The 18,827-nt window shown below is 34.4% G+C and overlaps 1 protein-coding gene across 2 annotated transcripts in view; it reads left to right on the top strand.

The window, feature by feature from the left end:
- Positions 1-18,827, top strand: part of DOK6 (docking protein 6) — a 251,085-nt gene that overhangs the window by 196,932 nt on the left and 35,326 nt on the right. The window contains exons 7-8 of one of the 2 annotated variants that reach the window (XM_064432511.1): positions 3,144-3,261; positions 6,529-6,672. In XM_064432511.1, coding sequence (XP_064288581.1) covers positions 3,144-3,261; positions 6,529-6,605 — 195 coding nt within the window. In that variant the 3' untranslated portion in view covers positions 6,606-6,672. Of the gene's footprint in view, positions 1-3,143; positions 3,262-6,528; positions 6,673-18,827 lie in introns of those variants that run through there. The other variant, XM_064432502.1, reaches the window with a different exon arrangement.

Raw genomic sequence — 18,827 nt, 5'->3', positions numbered from 1 at the left:
ATACATTTTTAACTGTTACATTTCTGTTAAATTAAGGACAGTAATAAATCTGTGCAGGATGGTCTACCTGCTTGGAGAAAACAAGAAAATTTAAAGGTTATTTACTTGATTTTCCACAATGAAAAGTTCTCTATTTGCATTAGCTACTTCCAAAAAAGTGTAGAGGAGAAATCAGTTGTTTTTTAATGAGGCATAGTAAAAAGACAAAAGGGAAGGGTATGGAGGACAAAGTCTCTGAACTTATGAATGTGTTCTCTTTCGCTGGTCTGGAACACCAGAGGTCTTGAACCTGGGCATCTCATTTTTTAACAGTTAGACAGTTTTATAAATCTTCCCTGATTTACAAGTTGTTTGTTGGTTTTGTTTTTCTAGTTTAACTTTATTAGCTGCCAGAATTTAATTTACAGCTAGGAATAAGGGATTCCAAAAGAGTAGATCTCTGTACTTTAAATATTAGTTTAGCTTGTAATTATTAATGTAGCAAAGAGCAATCTAGTAGTATATGAACAATTGATTATATGGATGTTTTTATGTATTTTCTTCGCTTTGGTTTTCAAGGGTTTTTTTTTAATCTGAAACACCCACAGTGTAACATATAATATGTTCTTCAGAGAAAATGGGTTTCAGTCAATATATTATTTGATTTTCTTTGAACAGAGGAATATTTTTACTAATAACAGTTTGTAGAAGTAAGCATTCTGTCATTGTCAATTATATTTTATCAACAATGTGAGTTTTATGTGGATAAAACAGATTAAAGGAAAAATTATAGCTGATGGTAGTCTACTATTCAGTAAAAATAACTTCATGGATAAATTAATATTATCGTCCCTTACATGATATACAAGGTAATATGGTCTTCAAATCCAAAGGTTTATGTTCCTATTTTAAAGTTACAAGTGAAAAACAAAATTGATATTTTATTTTAAAGTTTGTCAGGTTTTTTTTCTGAGGATGGTATTGTAATAAACTAGAAATTACATTTTTTTCTCTATGGAATCTCCAGAGAAATATGGTTCATCTGGTCCTATTGCAGTTAGCATATGGTGATAATTCTTACCCAAAAGGTGATATCAGAAGTTGTTCCTCAGTTAGAGAATCTGAGGAAACAAAGTATTGTGAATGCTTGCAGTGCAGTCTTCTGCTTGAAAGCAGTTCTTACCTTATTTTATAATGAGGACAGATTTTTTTTTTATTCTCTAATGTGTGCAAATAAAGTTCTTCTACATCACAATTGGTCAGATCAGGCAGGAGTTAATTACCTCAGATCAGGAATGATGATACATTTAACCACATGTTCCATTCAGTCCATGGATTTAGCTTTGAGATAATAAACTGCAGTCAAAGTGGTTCTGTTTACTGGAATTATTTTTTTCAGAATGCATACTAAGAAAAGATTTTGCCTTTAATTTACCTTTGAGTCAATAAACTATTCATAAATCATTGGTAAACTAAAGTTAGATGATTTTATGTAATTTTCTTCTTTGGCAAAATTACCCTTGTTACCCTTGCTGTACAAACTTGGTAAAATAATGTAGAGGGTTTGTCACTGTCCTGATCTCTACAATACAGGAAATTCTGTGTATCAATACATTTCAAACCCTCAAGTCTCCCTAAAATTGGAATTATTGTGGTAATGCTTTCAAACTTCTCTTTTAATGAACTGAGTGCTTCTGCAAGCTCTTTACTTCATATCAAATAGCTTCTAGTGATGATCTGCACCACTGACAAATGAAATGTAATACTTGGCTGTAAATGAGCAGAAAATACAGTAGCTGCAGACTGGGAGTTATTTTGATGACAGTTCTTGAGAAAACAACAGAAGTAAGTACAGCAGATTGATCTGAAGCAAAATATATTCCATGCATTCGTTTTTGTTAATACTCAAAATTTAAATAGTTTTAGATATTTGGGTGGATACTGTCTCTAAATATATTCATTTTGGGGGGAGGAAGATATTAGAATAATAGAATATATAGAGTTTGTACAGTTAAAAAAGGCGCTTTTTTTCTTTAATTTGGCATTGTGATTCTCAATGAGGAATCCCTAAGAACTAATCGCTAAACCTGCAGTAAATGATCCAAACCTTAAATACCTTCTGCTCTGTAGCTGGACTCTCTGCAAATGAGCTTCTAGGCACACCCTCTCAGAGTGCCATCTTGGTGCCTCCTCTGAAACTAAGAGGTTTTTCATTCTAAATATTCAGACATAATTGATCCTTCAGTATTGATATTCTCAGACATCCTCTGAGAAAATTATGCTCGCAATATTATGGTGATTTGTTAGATCCCAAAAATCATTGATCATATTTTATATTCTGTAAAGCCAGATATACAAAATATTTGCAGGTGCATTCTCTTTTCTTCTAGACAAAGAAAACATAACAGGAATATCCAAAGAGATTGCCAGAATGCTCAATCCTTCATCTTTCTTTTTTCTCTGTAGTGTTGTCTTGTCTTTCACTCACATCAGTAGTTTGTTGGAGACAGAGATCTCTTTAATAAAGTTGACATTCCTCCTGTCAGGTTTCTGTGCTGTAGCTCTTGGTCACAGGGACACTTACCATGCAATTCCCAATTTCAGTCACATAAAGTCCCCCAGACCAGGAAAATCTGCTCTTGAAGCTGGAGCCTGCTACTAGTGATGAGATACCTCCCCTTCAAAGGAGGATTAGGAGATTAATGACTCTCCATTGCTAATTCTCTGCTGGTTGGCTCAGATTCTCTCTTAGCATCTTTATGGGTATTCAATCCAATATGCAGGCTAAATGACCAAAAGGAAATGTGATTGCAGAGGGGTTTTAGAATTCAGGCATATGTTAATCCGTCGTTATAATAAAGTTAAAGAAGAAAATAACAAAACCCTGGCAGCAAGAAGAATAGCTGTAGATAAATAGGGACATTTTCTGATGTCCTACTATTAACCTCTGCTAATGAAACTATAGACACAGATATACTTTTGCAGCTTTTTCCTGAGCATTCACAGTGCTGATGCTTGTAACACAGTTTAAATGATAGTGTAAAACCTGTGGTAGTTTAGAAAATGATATGTTCATGACAACATAGATTCAATTTACAGTTTTGAGATTATTTATCAAGTATGTTTATGTGTGACGTTCCATTTATGTTTGCTTTGGCTTTTAGCTCCAGACCAGTCTGTCTGAACCAATGACTTTATCCAAGTCGATCTCACTTCCTCGTAGTGCGTATTGGCATCACATCACCCGGCAGAACAGCGTTGGAGAAATCTACAGTTTACAAGGCAAGTTGCTTATCATTCCATATCCATTAGCTTCTTTCCATTTCACCAGAATTCATGCAAATTGCTTTTTATTTGCACTGGTTATTTTCTCTCCATTTCATTTTATCAATTGTCAGGAACCTCAGCAGGGTTCCCAAATTTACATAAAACAGGTTTCTTTTAGTCATTTTGTGAACAAATGGTGAAAATTATTTCTAGAATCACCACATAAAGCTGGATAGACAATTTGGCTCAATGTAGCTTCTCAGTAGCTAATGAATGTCAGGTTGTTTTAGTATTTTCTACCAATGAGATGGGGCAAGTATTTGGGCAACCTCAGGGTGCCTAATTAAATCTACATAAAGTGGCTATATGAGTTGCAAGATTAAAACAGAGTAATTCTAGGAAGAAGAGCTATTCTTGGTAAATTTGCTTGGCAAATCATATATGTGAACTGTTGACTCAACTAACTCACAGACCTTCAACAAATCATCTTCTGTCTATGGTTTTCTTTCATATGTTTGGATTTGCTAAAGCTTTTAAATGCTATAATTAGCACAACTTGATGATGATGATTCACTGCTCTTAAGCTGAAATTGATTTGTATCTTTTAGGAAAATGAAATTATTGTTACATTTAAAATGTAGACCTTTAAAAAATAGCCTTTTGTAAACATATTGCTTTGTATTATTTCTGAAGGCCTTAAGGATTTTGTTTTAGTTCTCTCTTAATAATCTGTTTGCATAAACAATTTACATTTAGATAGGAGATTAGAAACTGCTTACAAACAAGAGTACCCAATGCAAGGAGACAGTACATATTTTCATTGAAATAATTGAAATCCAGTATATAGATGAAGGACATTAAATGCTTTGTTTTGTGAATTATCACGTAAATTAAAATCAGCAGGTGAACTGTGCATTCAGTGGGTGAGTCATTAAAGGGTAGAGGCATTTGTTTCCCATTATTCTCCATAGAGCAAAGTTAATTTTTAATCATGGTTATAGTCTTATATTTAAATACCAGTAATGGAAAAAAGAAAATAATCTTTCAGAAGCTGTTTGTAAAAAAAAGTTATACTTGTACATCACCCTGCATATAGTCATCATATCACTGATATTTTTTCATGGACACAATAAGAATGCAAAAAAGAAGTTTATTTGTAGAGATGTTAGATTTCTTCTTCTTGTGTTCTTAATGTGTCTTTTCTTCATCAGCAAGATAGTAAATGTGTTATATTCACTCTCAACAATCTTTTCTTCTATATAAATGGCCTTCAAAATAAAGCAAAGCAAAACTTTATATATAAAGTAAAAAATACAATATCTATACCATCAAGCTGTGCAGGATTCAACAAATTGGAAGTGTATTAAAAATGTAATTTTTCTTTCTGGCAATATGCAGATTTTATTCACATTTCTTCTGAAACATGAGGCTAATAAATATTTCAGAACTTAATATTTTCATTTTTCCTGCATGTACTATGATGACTAAAGCCTGAGAATATGTAGTTGATTTCAGGAGAGACTGATTTAGTCTTGCCACTGGGCAGGGAAGTGCATCCAGAAGACTGGTTGCAAAACTTTTCCATGCAAGACTACCATTCACTATCTCTAAAGAAAATCTCTTTGGACCTTCTGCTGCAATTACTAATTAAAAACAATGAATTTGTGCAGAAAGTGAAGCGGGTGCAAAGTACACCTTTTCCTCCTCATACCTTGTCATAGCGACAGCCTTGGCACTGCAGGGCTGTCAAAGCATCAGCCCACGGAAGCTCCATAGATGTGGGTGGAAGGTGGGTAGCAAGGAAGCAGATTGCAAGCATCACTTCAGCCCTCACCTTAGCAGAGCAGCCAGCTGAGAGGAGCTGCTGCAGAGGGAAGAATCACTTTCTGCTGCCATGATTTCCTCTGAGCTTCAAAAGGTGCACTGCACCTTTGGGGAGGAGATGTTTTCTTTAGAGAACGGGACATTGAACTTCGCTCTGCACTTCATGGACATTTACAACAAAGCTTTGAACGTTCAAGAAACAAATTTGAAAATTCCCCACATACTTCTAAATATCTCACAGACTCTAAAGTGAAATAAACAGAATGATGTCTACCTATATCCAGGTGACTGTCAATATCAGTAGTAGTAGCCAGGCTCACTGCTAAATGCAAGTGTTTCGACAGGGGCAATTATTTCAAACTTGCAGTCTGAAGTGACTAGAATTTAATTAATAACATCTGGTGATGTATAAGGAGAAATGAATATGTGCTCATACTACCTTAGATAAATTGGCTCTTTGGGAGTTATTTAGCAGTCACATTTAACTTAATTAGTAGTGTGTGTTGATCTGATAATGAATATTCTATGGAGTAAGAAGGTAGTGGGTTTTGTGATTTTTCGTTTTTAAAAACTACATTTCAGATGAAAAAAAGCCCTTCAATAAATGAGTGTTTGGTCTATTATGCTCCATTAGCCCATGAAAATAGTTACATGTAAAGAACTGTAGAGATTAATACATAGAATAATAGAGCTAAAGTAACACAAGTTGCACAAAATATTATAAAAAGGTTAGTTTCTGTTGATAATCCAAGTTTGCCTTTAATTACAGTTCAAAAATTAAATAGTGTCCTTTAATATTTATTATCAGAGTAATTTAAATAACAGAGGAAAAAGACCTCTACACCATTTTTGTGCATACATGAGTATGACATACATGAATTGTATGTTTTCATAAATAATTGACAGCTCCAAAAAAAATTTGAGTCCAACAGAAGATAAACATTCATTGATATGTTATGCTATCATACATCAAGATCTAAAATTTGATAAAAATGAGAAGCCAAGAGTAACCTTATTAACCAAAATAATGATTAACAAGGAAAAACTCTAAGAGCCATATAAGCATGTAAAAAATACCCTACATATTTCCTTGAAATTTAGTGTTTATTGTTTATAGCTACCATAAAATTTAGCACTGTTACACAGGATATTAAAAATTGAAAAACAAAACACATGAGGTTTTATACAACAAAAGATATAAAGGAGAATTCATATTTTTGGGGGTTTTTTTGTTTTTGTTTTGGGTTTTATTATATTTTTCATTTAGGGCTTTAAATTTGCTTAAAATGAAAAAAAAAGATTGCAGACTGAATTTTCAGCTATCTGAAGAACTCTAGTTCTTACCCTTTATAGTTTGGATGATACGAATGTTAAACACAGTCGGTTTGTGTATTATTGTATAAATAGGGCCAAATAGAATTTTGGTATTGAAACATTAATTAGCTTTTTGTATTGCAGTTGCTGAAATCCCTGAGGAAATTATGTTCAGAAAATCTAATTACAGCCTGGCCTTTCTCCAAGAAATTCAAAATTAAGAAATGCTTTCAGTCACTCCTGTTGTGTTTGATCTGGTTTGTCCTCATTTTGTGGACTTGGGTTTTGCTATCCATACTCAAAATAATGGACACCTACCCACAAAGGCAATGCTACTCATTCAGTGAGAATACTTATGTGAAAGAGCATGTATTTGTATAAGAATTACACCAGTAACATCTTACATGTTTCTTCCAAAAAGAGAACACTAAAGAGTTGGGGGTTTTCTTCCACAGTATTACTTATCACAATTTGCTTATAATTAATTTTATTTGCTCTATCACAAATTATTGCCACAGTTTGTTGTAAACCCATAGCAAAGTAATTAAATTACATGGAAAAATACTAAGAAGCCCTCTAAGAGTCATATTTTTAAACACAGAGAGGAATTTTGAGAAATAAAACTATCGTCTGAACAAATAGAAAATGCCCCAATGAAGTCTGAAGGAATTTTGCTGATAATGTACAATTACCTTTTGTATGTTACAATAAAGATGCAAGAAACATAAGGTCGGTTTTGCAAACCAAAATGGCCTTGGTGAGCAAGCCTGCAATGCACATTGTCTTTTGGCCTTGTTAGGTGAGAACTCACCTTTTATTTTCTTTTTTTTTTTTTTGTATAAATATTTTAAGCAGGATAACATGTGGTCTTAATCTGGTCAGCTAAAAGGTGTTGTGCATAAAAGGGAGACAAAGTAACATACCAAAAAAACTGTCTACACAGTTTTCCAACCTTTTCAACGTAGAAACTCTGATATGTCACTAAAAATTATCATAGAATATTCAAGTTGCTAAATATTTAGAAGGGTTTGAATCATCCTATTCAACCTTCCTTAAGCTAATCCTGCAGGAAATTCTGATGTAGGCTTCTGCAGCTTTCTGCAAATTAAAGTATGTAAAATGAATGGGAGAGCATTCGTCATTTTGGCATTTCCATTGTTTGTTCATATGCCCAGCAATAGAGTACAGAATCCATTTCCTCATCTAATCTTGGTGCCTGAACAATGTGAATAACATAAAATGTTAGAATATATCTGTTATATAAACCTGATCACTCAGTAATTTTTCAGTAAGTGTCTACCAGCGGCTAAAGCTGAAATGCTTTATAGCTTTCCACATTCCCATTTCCTTTGTTGAATCGCATCAGGACCTTCACATTAGTAAATGAAGCCTATAAAATTTGAGATATGAATAAAGGACACCTGGAACAAGATACTTACTGAGTAGAAACTGCATAAGAGCTACATTATTTAAAATGACTGTATTACGTGTCTTCTCAAGTCTTATGCAGTAGATTTGATGCTTTCCTTTTGAGCTTTGAATTTCTCTACTAAGTAGTGCATCACTAGACTGATTTTAAAGGGGCACATTGGAAGTGGTATATGTCTTACTCAGAAACCAGTAAAGAACTTCATTTTGCTCAACAGTGATTGCTGCCTCTAACCAAGAGCATTACTGACAAGCTCTAAAGAGTATCTTGACACATTTCCATTCATTCTGATAAATCATTGCTGAGTTAAGAGGTTGTTTCAATTATGAGCATGAAAAATAGAGGAAGGTGGGAAGCCAAATGCAATTAATGAAGCATATTTCGCTGTCATATTCAGACCTCGTGGTTTCATTTAAGCCCAATACTTTGGTGCCCTTTCTCTCAGGAGATGGTCCTTCAGTGAGATCTCTTGTCAATGGAGTTGTTCTGTGCCAGACCAGAAAGCACAGAAGTCACTGTACTCTTGACTTAAAGCTGAAAGCCCAAATTAAATATTGGCTGATTGCCTCCTCTCCCCTCCAAAACCCAACAAATGTAATTTCTTCAGTCCAAACTACAGATTCTTAGCTATAAATCTCTTCTTATATCATAGCTTAATGACTTCATAAGTATGTGATGACAATAGCTTCTCACTCACTATTCACGTGAGAAGCAAACAAAGCTTTGCCCCCAGCTATACATAAGTGACACCAGGAATCTTTACTCTGACTTTGCCTGAGACTCATTACAGTTATGCTACATTCATTTGATCTCTCTGCTGTATTGTAAGATTCAAGGATTGCCATGAGAGCTGCAGTGCGATGAAAGAATGTGTGCACGGGGAGAATTAGCATAACCAGCTCCATAACAGCTTTCATCTGGTACTGGGTTGTCTGGAGAAGAAAGGTTTGCACTGTCAGATCAAAGAGAAAATTGAAATACTTGTCAAAGATCAATTTTGTGAAAATTGCTTTTTTCTATTAAATTGTTTCACCAATAAATCTGGACTGCTTTAGCTATGACTATCTGATTTTGTGTTAAGTATGTTATCATGGTTAGAATCCAAAAGATTGTCAGTTCATTTTTATAATTTCAAAAAAATTGAAATACTTTTATGCTGACAAATCACTCAAATTATTACTCAAAGTCATGGATTATTAAACCCCCTTTAAGACAACTTGGGGTGAGGGGAAACCTGCACACTTGTGAAAAAAATACCTTGGCAAAAAGATGTGTTTTCTTTAGTATTTCTTTGCAGGAACAGTTTATACTTCTTTTTCTTTCAGTAAATATTTTTACAAAAAGCAAAGAAATTATTGAAATTGACGCTTCAATAGAACATGTTCATAAAATGTTTTCTAAAACAGAAACAATGTGAACTTGAAAATAGGCTGTGTAACAGGAAGAATGGGGGAATGTTAATAATACCAGCTTTGCTAGCTGCAGCAAGGAAAGAATCCAGGCTCAAGGATGTCAGATGCAATTGATTGTGTTCTGCTTTCACTGGAAAAAAGATCCTCCTTTCACGTTATAAATTGTATGACATAAAATAGGAACCTATAAATCTATGATTAAGGGCTGGTTTAAATTGACATAACATTGACCTAACTGACTCTTGTTTGGTTGTTATGAAGTTTAAAAAATATATTTTTATAGAAGAGGCATCATAAGATCTCAAATACATTAAGTTTCTATAAGATTTTCTTTTACATGTATCTCATTTTGCTAACAAAAAATTGTGGTGACAACGTTTGTGGCACATGGCATATGGTCTGTTGCTAGTACAGACCTATTTATTTTCTTGGTAAGGCCAATTTAAGCACAATGAATGCCCTACTCAGTACGTTCAGTTTAATCAACCCATAAGAATATGTTCCTTATAACTCTATAGTGCATTTGAGCTGCGCAGAACTGATTAAAAAATCATAGTATTATTCAGTAGAGACAAAAAAATGTTCAAAAGTCATAGAATGTCTTTCATTTTCTATTTGTTATAAAAAGCCTTTTCATCTTGGTGAATTTTTATATCCTGCCAACTTTTTATTTGATCAAAATGATACATTGTAAGAAACTAAGATAAATTTCACAGAAGTAAGAACTATAAATAACAAAGGAAATATCCTGCCAATGCAGAGTTAGCAAGATTCCACCAAAGTAAAAGTTTTATCTTTTCAAAAACTGAAGTCTCAGTTCCTTGCAGTTCTATGTTTAAATACTAAAAGCAAACTGGCTGTTTAGCTGCTGGATACTTGTTTATCCTTCAAAATTCTTTGACGTTTCCTTTTGGGGAATGATTTTGATGAAAAGTTCATTTCCCTGAGTTTAAGAACAAATGAAATCTTCTGTTATAAAAGCTACATGGAAAAAAGAAATACAATACCAGATTTGGAGAGACTTAAGATATAAAGGATTTGGTAGAAACCAGAGTTGCATACTCTGGAATTTATATGATAAATATCAAAACAGAGTGAAGATAAAATTATAAGATTCCTACTACTCTCTTTAAAGGCTCAATTATTTACATTATTCTTGGTAAATCAGGTTTATATGCAGTGGGACAGTGCCATTGGTGTTTTCTCTGAGCTGGTTGTAGTGAGTGTGACAGAGCATGGCTAGTGTGGTTGTGTTCCCATCAGTGTCCTGTCTCTTCCCGTGTGCTCCACCCAGCACAAGGAAATGGAGGGAACCACAGCCTGTGGTGATGAGGCACAGCTTGTTGCTCTGTGCCTGAGAGGCTGTTCTACCCTGAGTGTGTTGATTAAGAGGCATCTTCTGTCTGCCACTTGTGCTCCTTGTGCTTTCATCCTCAGTCAGGATAGCAAGAAAGTCAGAAAGCAAGGTCTTGTCCTACCCATCTCTGTCCCTGGGGATAGGCAGTCCTTGGTAGGGACTGCTGCTGTAGGCAGTGAGTCCTTTTTTTCTCTCTAAACTCTGTTCAGCCTGATACAGCCAGTGCAGGATTTTCCAAATCTGCTTGATATGAGCTGAATTGGTGCCACTTGCTTATAGTCATTATTATCTTGCACTCGGGGTAAAGCATCTACTTTATCACTTGAATATTTAGCTGAGAATTGTGCAAAGCTGTGTTTTCAACCTGAAAAAGACACATGGCTAGTTAGCTATAGCTATACCACGTTTTATCTTTACTAAATTAAATGTAATTAAAATAGGAGTTTTATCAGCTGTTTGGTTTCAGCTTCCAAGAAAAATTCTCTTCTCCTGGCTTGCAACACTGCTCATTGTTTTTGCATTTCACTAATTAAGCATTTAAACTAACAGCCTTATTCTTTTCTCTACTGAAATTCTGTAAAGTTGTTATTACTGGGTACGGATCTTTTCCATTGAAGTTAGTGAAAACTGCACGAAGCAAGTTTTCATTTTTACCTCATTTTGCCACTTTTCTCTACATCTGTATAAATAGATAACAAAACCTTTTCTTCCTAAATGCTGATACACACATGCCAGAGTAACATCTGTGTCTCCATACACTTGCCTGCCTTTTTGCTAAAATAGGAATAAGGTTTGGTATTCTTATTAAGTTTCTATATGCTGTGCTATGGTTTCTAAAAGAAGGTTGTCAGATTTCCTAGTTTCTTGATTGTGAGCTGAAGGTATCAAAGCAGGAATGCAGGTATACAAATGTGCTTTCTATTTCTTCTTTTAATATGTGGACATCCCAGGTTTTGGGAATAATCACTGTTGCTGAAAGTTTATTTCAGAGTCAGTTTACATATGTTGAACCTTTTAATTTTAAAAATCCTATTCTCGTGGTAATTGTTGTAAATGCAGCATCAATTTAAATGATTGGGTTTTGACAGGTTGTGGCCATTTATTTTTATCTGTTATTGTTATGCTGTTCCAGGACATCTCAGCAGGTTTGAAGGGCTTCTGTTTGTGAGGTGAAAGTTCTATCATCACCAAACATTTGAAGTCACAGGCATCTTATGATGGAAAAGATAACCTGTTCTGTGTTAGGAAATGGAAATGTGTTTCATTCAGTCTTGTCAAATGTCTCATTATTCTTCATTCATCAGAGCAGGTATTTAATTCTGAGACATAGCTCAGCAGTTTTTCATCCCTTTCATGGCTCTTATAAAGACACTTGCCTCTGATTAAGCATGTGTGTTTTGGCTTAAATGTCAGTCTGTCTCTGGAGAGTCTTGTTTTTCTCCTGTTACCATGTATCAACTAACACAACCCAATTTTAACAAATAAATAGGGGGAAGGGCTGGGAACAGAGTCATGGGCAGCAAATGCCAGACATTATCTGTACCAGTGTGTGATTCTTCACTCCTAATAAGTACTAGTTTTCATGAGCTAGTCATTTTGACTCTCTAGGATACCAGTGAGAAGATCTCTTGCAGACTATGGCTGCAAAATTCCTGTAACTTCTAGGCCATACATCTTCTCTTCATCTAGTATAAGAATGAGGAAAAGGATTTTTTATGAGCTTTTTTATCATTTTGTACCTGATTTCCTGGCCAGTATTTCAAAACAGAGAACTTCTCCATCTTATACTCATGGACTGGACCAGCACCAAGGTGTCTTACAACAGAAGAAATGTAGAGAACAGCTCAAGATCCCTCTTAACATATTCTTATTACCTTAGTTGCACTTCAAATCTTGTACAGAACTGTAGGAATCAGTCATATATTTTTCGATGGAGTTTATCATGCAGTAAAACACCAAAGAGGGGGACAATTTAAGCTTCTGTCTTCCTAGGTTGACTTGTTTTTTTGCTTATGTTACAGTAAATAGAAATCTTGCCAGGGACATGAATAACATGCTAGTGCATAGGTGCTATCAAATGGGAAAATGTACAGAGAAATTGAATAGTGTCATTGCTATGAACATAAGATGCTTACCCTTTTTTTAGTTTAAATCTTTAAAATATGCAAGATGTAAAAGAAAAGCTTCCTAACTATGCAAGAAATAGAAGTTAATTTGTTGTTAAGGCATTGGTCCTCAGCTATTGCCAAATCATCCTTGCTCATGAAAAAAAACAGCCAAATTCTGCAGATCTTACAGGATGAAAACCTTCCTCTATGTCTCATGTCCACAAGCACTATAGCATAAACTGAATCCCCACCTCTGAGCATTTCTTCAGTGGCCCATGTAATTACGTATAGCCTTATTGATGGAAATTAATATTTATCCTAGTGGTAATGGATCTTGGTGCATTTTATATGATACAATTTCTGCACATTTGCTTTGGCCTTAAAAATGATTTTTTATGAAAGACATTTCTTTGTCTTATTTTTTACACCAGTGAGGTTAGACAAAAAAAATTGAAAATATCATTGCAGCTGTGAAAATTGTTAAATGGTTTAATAAAGACTTCTCAGTACCATCACACAGCATGAAATTGTCCCAAAATATAGTACTTCAGTATAGATTAGTAACTGGAGAATGGGTTTATACCTTTAGACTGTCAGTAAAGCAATATTCAGCCTCAACAGTAGGGGAGTCATGATGCCCTTATCTCCCTGAAAACAGCCCCTAGTCAGTAGGAGCTCTAACACCAAACTCTGTGAGTTGCTGCTTGAAGCTATTTTTCATCCTGAAGTGATAGATAGAATCAGCTTTGAACCCTGTTTTTGCTGACCTCAGAGGAGTAAATTACCTTACACTTGGAGGCAGCATGACTCACCGTCTGACTGTTTGCACAGCACTTGCAGTTTTCAACTACCTGGGAAGGAATCATTGAAATCTGGCAATTATTGTGACAGCTCTCATCTGAGAGCCAAGTGTTGGTCTTCAACCAAGATGCTACAGTTTATGTGCCTACTTTTTGAAATTTGTTGTTTCTTTAAGTGGCCACTAAATCCATCAACCCAGAGCTGCTTTTCTAGAGATTTTTTCTGGGACAAAATTATGCAGAATTAGTTCATAGCATTTTGTCTGAAATGGAGATACTTCTATGCATTTTGCTGACACATACTTACTTAGAGGACCTTCCTCTTTTCCAGATAGTTACAGTTGGATGTGGGAGGTTGTTGGGAGTTTTACTAATAGAAACTGAATACAAAGCTCATGGATATAAGCATACCACTCATTATAGATATCCCCAAACATATTATACAATAAGGTTATACAAAAATGTTAACAGGATTTTTTAAACCTTGAAAAACTTTAAGAATATTACATGGATCAAAAATATATAATCATGGATAAGTTTTGAGTTTCCTATATTATAACACATTATGTTTAGATAAATTATTGTAACAAAGATGTTATTTCAATGTGAAATCTCTTCTAAACTTATATGTATTTCACATATGTAAATGTGCTAAGCCCTGAATGTGTTCATTATATGCTTTATAAATTAAATATTTAGTTCTAAATGTCTGCAAACTTAAATAACTCACATCCAGGACTTTTTCCTCACAAAAGTGTGTATTAGATCAAAAAATATTTTTTGGTCAAAATTGGACTTAAACAGAGAGCCATGCTACCTATCAAATTATCACATATTTTTGTTTTTGTAAAGCATATGACCAGGTACAGTTCTTGTAAATCTTCTTACACTGTCTGTGTGACACATTTTTCTTTTTTGAGTTTGTCAATGAGCATTATATTTCTGTTTTGTTTTTTTTTTCAATTCTTGCCTGTGTAACATCGTTTTCATTTCTTGTAGATCATACAAGATCGTTATTCCGTATTATTCAGGTGCTTCTGTTATACAAATAATTGGTGACAATTAGGTCCAGTATTCCTGATCATGTGTCAGAACAAAATGAATGCCAGATCCCAATCTGATCCAGGTCAGCATAGCTTTGCCAAAGAGACCTCCAAGTGTTTTTGCTAAAGAGATATATATTTTATGCCTACCCTACGTAAGATATCAAAAGTGTTTATTTCACCACAGTTATTATTCTGTACTTGTAAGACCTGATATCATAAATTCAATAATTCATATTTACTATTTTAATGTGCTAAAAGTGGTTTTTATTTGAAGATAATTGTTATCATTCAAAAGTTTCCTTTGCTTAGCAGATGTTTTGGTTTTTTATCCCAAGCTGTGACTTCATTTTTTTTATGTTGGCATTAGGGCTATGTGCAAAACAATATCACTACTGTTTGCTGTGCACTAAATCTACTGTCTTTGGAAAGTGCAATAGACACATTTTCTGCCACATGATAGCTGGAAGCTTCTTTCCTGAGGACATACACTTTGGGCACAAAGACATAAAGGAACCATTTCTGGCCTGGACGGTCACAATGGAAGAATTATGGTTACACACTTTTGCACCATTGTACCAAAATGCAGATGCTTTTACAAATTTTTCACAAGGTGATAAACAATTCAGGTCCTTCATATTCACTATGACTATCAGTACACTGAAAATTGAAATGAAGGGCAAGAAGAAAGTCTGCCTAGCAGTCCACATTCAGCAGTGTTAATGAATGTTGTTAAGTTGAAAGCCTTCATATCTTCAAGTTCTAATTCAATTAAAGATTTTTGTGCCTAGGATTTTTTGCTTGCTCATTTGTAAAAGGAGAAAAATCCCTGCATGGATGTTGAAGCATAACATAGACATATAATATATTATAATTAGTAGCAGTCCTGATTAAAGTGTTACCTTGTTTCCTTATGATCATCTTGTTGCATGCAATAGGACAATTGTGATTTGACAAAACATTAAGTCCAGTCTGAAAGTGCCACAGCTTAAAAAGAAATGCCATGGCTCTGTGATTCAGAATGCTGAGCTGGGACTTGCTAATTAAAATAGTTCACATTTGTTCAAAATATTTTGGTAGGTAGCTTTGTTAGGGCAAACTTTATGCCAAGTTAGGTATCCTTTGGACATTATAGCAAGTCAGGCATTGTTTGGTTTCCAGTCTCTGGCATAATGCCAAGTTGAACACCCTGCTGTGTTCTTACCTGCTCACTGTAAACAAGCTCATATTCTGAGGCCTGATCTAGATTCAGTCTGTGTGATCAACTGGTGCATCTGTGCCTCAATGGCACCATGACCCAAATCTCCATTTTGAATTTTTGTCCTTGCTGTGGAAGCTGTGGGGCTCGGGTCAGTGTTCAGCAATGAGACCTCCAGCAGGGATGCAAGAGCCAACACACAAGTTTTGAAATAAAAATGTAATTGGATCCTGGCTCTGAATCCATCTAACGTTTAAATTTGCCTAAATCAGTCAGTCTTCCTTCCAGATGCAGATTACTGCTTCCTCAATATTGCAGGGGGTAGTTTCCTTGGGGCTCTGGAAGCTTTAAGCCCTTAAATGGAAGTCAGCACTGATACTGATATGATTATAGCAGTTCATGCAAGCTGAAGGTGTGACTCCTGGGAAAGCAGAGAAGTGCCTGGAATTTGCACCAGCTATGAGAATTGTTAGTACAGGAAAACTTTAAATATTGCTACACAGCTTTCAGTCCTTCTTGAGACCATGAGTCTCAGCAAAGGCTTCATTAAAAAAATGTGAGTAGTTCCAGATACCCATATTTATGGGGTGTTTTTTACAGACCACATCCAGGAAAATTTGAACATTTAAAAAATTTTGTAGGATTTATTTTTTCCTAATAAGGGGTTTCTGTGATAACCTTTCTTTCTCGGTTCTCAAAGCTTATGTTATAAAGCAGGATCACTGAACTGGCACAGACATAAAACAGTTTATTGTATTATGGGAGAGAGTAGTATATATGGTCCCATGGAAATTGTTTGGAATAGCTATTTTATCTCTGAAATTTGTTTTTTTCCTCACTGAGAAATAGGATGATTTGGATAAATATTATACAAAACCACCAATGTATTTTTTTGTACATGACTGAGATAAAGGGTATTATTTATTAAACATTACTAATGTCTGATTATGAAGTCAAGCAACTAATTATTATTTAATTTCTTATCATAATTACTCAGAAAAGGGTTTATATTAATGGTTTTGCTGTTTCATTTTTACTATTCACTCTTCTTTCACTAATGTGAAATCTCAGTTTCATCACTTTACTTGAAAATCTGTTTCCTTTCAAGAAGCCAAAAATAGACAAAAAATAACAGATACCTGAGGTAGAAGGGTGGGAGAGAAAGGATGTTATCTGAGATTCTTATCAGGAAAGGTCACTTTTCAAAAAATGAATAATCAGTATGGTAGTGTGTCCCTCCCACTAGAGCTGTGTGCCAGGATTTAAACTTGTTCTAAATAACTGCTGTATTTTCATGGCTTGAGAGTTTCAATTTGATCTTGAGCATTTTAGGAGAAAGAGGAAATTATTAAATTTTTCCTTCTTCTGATTATCAATCACTTTAAAAAAGTGCATTGTACCTCCATTGTTATCTTATGGATACTAGCAATGAGCAACTTTACTTTTTGGTCCCACTGTAGCAGGGCTACATAGTCTCTTATTTATTTGACCTAGAGGAGGAAGTGTGTTTCCTATCATAGACTCTTCCAATCCTATGAAAAATAAAGCGGGAAGAAGATGAGGTTCTATTTTATAGTGGCTCAAAAAAAAAAAAGTGAAGCATCTTGTTCTCTGCCCTGGAATGTTAATAAAAGCACTGTAGTGACAATAATATAGCCTTTTCCAGGATGGAAGGAACAGAAACGTATGTTCTGCCTTCTGGCAAGAACAATGGTGAGGCATTTTATCTGTCAAATCTATCTGTATGTGCAATACTTCTAGAAACATGGTATCTGTGTACTGAAATATGGGAAATTTAATTTAACAGCTTCACAAACCAAAACTGATGAAAACAGAAAACATCTTCTAGAGAATATGTGTAGATTTTAGGAAAAGGAAGAACAACAGAGATGCTGATTTTATATCCATTATCTAAATATTAAATAGTTTTTTTTATGTGTATATATAATATGGATGGTACCCAAAGAAGAAACTGGCTTTTTTAAGACACTATTAAATTGATCCATTTTGATAGAAGGTTTTGAGTATTAAAAACTATTATGGGATCTATTCCAGTAAATTAGATTTTTAAATTTCCTAATTGCTTGCGAGACCTTAACTTATTGCCTTGATATTATGAGGTAGTGATGAGTTATGATATATTACTATTCTAAAATATTTGTAGAGAAAAAAAATCTAGGCAAAGATTTTTTTATTAATACCATTTGATTGCTTGACTCAAATTTCATTTATTAATTTTAAAAATAAAATTAATTTAATAAATTATAAGACAGTTTACTCAAAACTGCTTTTTAACTTGGGAACCTTTGTGTATATATACCTCCTCATAACCTTATTTTCTCACAGTGCATGTATAAACTAACTCAGTTCTGCATCTGTTTTTGACTAGACTTATGTTATATTGCATCATTTTGTTGTTTGTTGACATAAGAGAGTACATATATGAGTGGCCTTGTATAATTTTGCTTTGATTTCATTCACATTTTTTATCTTGCATTTCTTCTACCAACAGCAATCAAAACCAATTTTGGCCCTCTGTACAGATGGATAAACTTAATCTTCTGTTAGTATATTTTCTGGTGATAACCACTTTGTTATTTTCAGGATTGCATTTAACATGCCAAGGAGATTAAGCACTATTATCAGACAAGAGCAACTAACTGTGTCCGTGAACAAATTACCTTATCTGTAATCATTCTTAAAGGATTAGATCACACGCATAGATTTTAGAGAACATCTGGATCATTAATCAGCTTTGGTTTAAATACTTCCATTATTTTGCTTTCCACTTGAAATTTCCAAGCAAAAAGGGGGAAAAGTCGTACTGACCTCCAACATATGTCCTTACTATCAATTGAGACACATGGTCCACCAATCTATTCTGTAATTTCCTGGTATAAATATAATACATTATATAATTATAATTCTGTTGACTGTGTAAGCAAAGGCCATCACTATCTGTAGGAAAATTTAGGCAAAGACACTGGCAAAAACATAAAAAAGACAAACCTTAGAACTGCCACAGCACATTCAACCCTTCTAAAGATGAAATAGAAAAGTACCCAGATAAAAGGGTGAAGGAAGGTGGGAACAGTC

This window comes from Passer domesticus, chromosome 1, assembly GCF_036417665.1.
Source record: "Passer domesticus isolate bPasDom1 chromosome 1, bPasDom1.hap1, whole genome shotgun sequence".
Classification (NCBI taxonomy): Eukaryota; Metazoa; Chordata; class Aves; order Passeriformes; family Passeridae; genus Passer; species Passer domesticus.
Note: the sequence above shows the minus strand (reverse complement) of the source record. Positions and strands in the feature narration are given on the sequence as shown.